Source organism: Montipora foliosa, chromosome 1 (assembly GCF_036669935.1).
Source record: "Montipora foliosa isolate CH-2021 chromosome 1, ASM3666993v2, whole genome shotgun sequence".
Classification (NCBI taxonomy): domain Eukaryota; kingdom Metazoa; phylum Cnidaria; class Anthozoa; order Scleractinia; family Acroporidae; genus Montipora; species Montipora foliosa.
The window spans coordinates 15,245,071-15,248,653 of record NC_090869.1 but is presented as its reverse complement, the minus strand read 5'-3'; the positions used below and the strand labels follow the sequence as shown (position 1 = coordinate 15,248,653).

At 39.0% G+C, this 3,583-nt stretch overlaps 1 protein-coding gene across 1 annotated transcript in view; it reads left to right on the top strand.

The window, feature by feature from the left end:
- Window positions 1–3,177: 3,177 nt before the first annotated feature.
- LOC137975358 (uncharacterized) overlaps window positions 3,178–3,583 on the top strand; it is an 8,519-nt gene continuing 8,113 nt past the window's right edge. The window contains exons 1-2 of the mRNA XM_068822456.1: window positions 3,178–3,215; window positions 3,363–3,454. Coding sequence (XP_068678557.1) covers window positions 3,389–3,454 — 66 coding nt within the window. The 5' untranslated portion in view covers window positions 3,178–3,215; window positions 3,363–3,388. The remainder of the gene's footprint in view (window positions 3,216–3,362; window positions 3,455–3,583) is intronic.

The window sequence follows — 3,583 nt, the reverse complement described above, 5'->3', positions numbered from 1 at the left end:
AATCTCGTGACGACTGACCATGTGTTCATTTTGGCGGGAATATGCTCTGGCCAAGAACGATGTGCTGTTCTGAACCCAGCTATATTTGTTATGTGGAGCTGCCATTTAAAGGGGTACCTAAAAACAACTGCCTACTAAGTTAGTGATGCCGTGCTGATGAGGCCTAACAAGGCCCAAAAAGCTGTCCATGGCTGCCAATGAACTTGCTGAAGTGGTTGTGCGCATACGTGATGTGATGGCCACACCGGCTTTATTGTGATGATGTGTTCACCTTACTTTTAATAAAATAATAAGATGGTTGATATAGATTTTTCTTTTAACCAGTTTTTCGTCGTAGAAATGAAGTCTTACAAATACAACTTGCGAAGACGTTATGACGAAACATGAAATCATACGAAATTTTATGATGCAGTCCGAAAAAAATGCTTTAGACTTATTTCCATGATGCTTCATTTCCTAACATCTTTCTGTGTTCAGATGGCACATTTGAGATTGTCAGTGTACTCAAAAACATCTTGGTTTCTTCCCTCTGCGCACTGGTTCATTGTTTCGTGAACAAAGCTTTAATTAAAAGGCTCGCTCAAAAAAATGGGGTTGACCAGGATGGACCCCAAAACTGCATGAAATAATCATTATAGTTGTAACAAAAAAAGGGTATTGCTGTCTTGTAAGCATGAATTTAAAATTGAAGTCCTCAACTTGTATGTTGTATATGCTCTTGCCTAACCGGCGAGCAGGCGTTATTTTCTTTTGAGAGGAGCGAAAATTACGGCCTACTTTGCCCGCCGCCGTCTCTAGAGAAAAGTACACCTGATCGCAGGTTAGCATTTGACTTGCTAACATCATTAACTATTACTGACATATGTTGTCAGGAAATACAACGATAGCTATCTTGCAATGATAGCCAGATATCGTGATATCATGAGTCTCTCCAGAAATCGAAAAGTTATGAGGGCATTTAGTAAATAAACCCCTTCTGGCTGAGATATTGTCCGAAAAATGAATATTTGGCCGAGAAGCGAAGCTTCGAGGGAAAATATGAAATTTTGAAGACATTCTCTCTGCCAAATTCCCAGCCAACATACCAGCAAACCAAAAAGGGGTTTATTTATTTTATAACCCTCCCATTCATTTTCATATCTTACAAAAAAAAACCGCTCATAAAAAGCTAGTGTTGAATGTGATGGCTATGGGCCGAGGTGCCTCGTATTTTTTTGATGAACTGTTCAAAATATGACTACAAAGAAAGTCTGTTGGTCTCAGAAAAAAAAATCAAATCATTTTAATTGTCACCGCGAGTCGAAAACTCGAAAACAAGGCGCTTTTTTGCTTACTGAAAAAAATATTAATTCAACCATGAAAGGCAATGCGTGCAGTCTGTGGAGGGGAACAAGGCGGCGGGAGCCCTGGGAGAATAGGGGCGGGAGCTCTGAGAGCGCGGGAAGCGGGAGAGAAGTGCGGCAAAACGCTACTTGTTGTTGATGATTTATTAATGCGTTACAATGCTTTGAGAAAACAAGAACCCAAATGACATCTGACTTGCATTAGCTTCTTCTGAGAAATCAAGCAAAACTTCAATCTCCCTTGGGCTGAAAAACAGATCACACCTAATTAATGTCAAAAACTTGTAAAGATATGACATGCATTCAAGTGCATGTAATGAGAAAGCTAATTCTCTGCTGTTCAATGTAGCCAAAACGTTTTCTGATTAAAAAAAAATGAGTATTTGAATATTTTGGTTTGCTGCGAATGTGGTTCTTTTCTCACCAGGCCTGTGCTCCAGGGGTATGGAAACGGATTCGTGATATCAGTCCGTATCAGTGGATATTTCCACCACAAAACGGAAGATGATTTGCATTTGACATCACAACGTAAGGCAGTTAGAACGTTACGTACGGATACTGTTCAGTACCATTTTTGCACGAAAAACAGCTTATCAGAAAACCCATAAAGTGGTCGATATTTAAGATCGGGATCAGCTAGATTTGATCTGGAAGAATCCACCCGGAATGTGGATTTTACGAATTCATGACCCGTCTTAGATTTCACCAAAACCCTCACATATAAAAACCGCTTTTGAATTTGAAAACATAATTAAATTTTATTTTTAAATGTCTTCTGACCATTCAGCATTTTCAGTAAACGTTTTCCTATCAGAATCAGTCTTGAATTTCTTGCTAAGTCCTTCTGCAAAAATAAAAACTTTGTCCATATCCTCACGATTAAACTGGAAAGAGAGAAATGATCGATCCTCGCATTTATCTGCCCCCAACAATTTTGTCAATTTTTATATCGACAATTGAAAAAGGAAGATTCGAAGCCATCACCTCTTCGATGTCGGTGCAACGCTCTACCAACTGCACCTTTTCGCTCGTGCTTTTGCTTTGTTTTTGTTCTCACATGAAAAAAAAAACTGTTTAAGCCAATCTTACAATATCTTGCGCTCATATACAACAATCCTTATCAATAAAAAATCCTCGCTTCCGTGTACGGAACCTGATCACTCAAATGGCTGTCAAGGCGACTGACTGAAATATTTGAACAAGTGTCTTTAAGTCCTGCCTTCATACAGAGGCCCGTGTGAAATCTATTTACTCGCTCTAAACAAATTCATTCCTATTACACACGGTCTGCAATAGCTGGAAACTTCCACGGAAAAATGTCGAGAAGAAACCAACGGTTATTTTCCTTCTCTAGAATTGGCACCAAAATGTGGAAAGACGGTATACCGTCTGATCCTCGCTAGCTTAGGAAAACACACTTTAAACGTAAGTTTAAGGAATTGCCTCTGAAGTTTCCTAAAATTGAGGAGACTAATGTTGATATGCGGTACAATGATCTTTCAAAGTACATGGCCGGTTAACAGTTACCTATAATACCTCCAATCGTTTTTAGAACATTTTTCTCTCTTATATACGAGGCGTTTGAGTTTAAATTCTTTTTGTGTAACTCTTGTCAGTTTCTAATTGTCTCTTTGTTTGGTTTGTTGTGAGAGCCAGTAATATTGTCGTAGTGTTTGTAAATAAAGTGAAATTGAAATAAAGTGAAACCTGCAGGCCTCAACCAATTTGTTTCTTTCACCATTTCGGAGTTAAGCCCTTGTAGAATTCTCGTCATGCAAAAGAGGCTTGTCTTGTACGTTTCTATTGCTACAATTTTAATTCTTTCCAGAATGATTCATTCACATATCGACCCATCATTTGACAGAAGAGAAGGTGGGAAAACGTTTTTAGAACATGCGAACTATGTTCTGAATGTGGCACCGAGTACATTAGTAACAACAACTGATTCCTTGGCGTGTGCCTTAGAATGTCTTCATCGAAGCAGCACCTGTCTCTCATTTAATTTTGCCATTTATCCAGAAAGCGGTAACTGCAAATTGCTATCCATGGACAAGTACACCGTTCCAGAGAAATTCGAGCAAAGTTCGTCCTATTATCACTTCAGTATCTTGGTAAGTCATAAAATTCGATCGTGAAGAGTACTTAAGTAAAGGTGATGCAGATCTACGGAGCAAACCAAAGGGTATGTGGCCAAATATGGTTGATGGGACAAATCTTGAGGCCACCTAAAATTCGCGTCA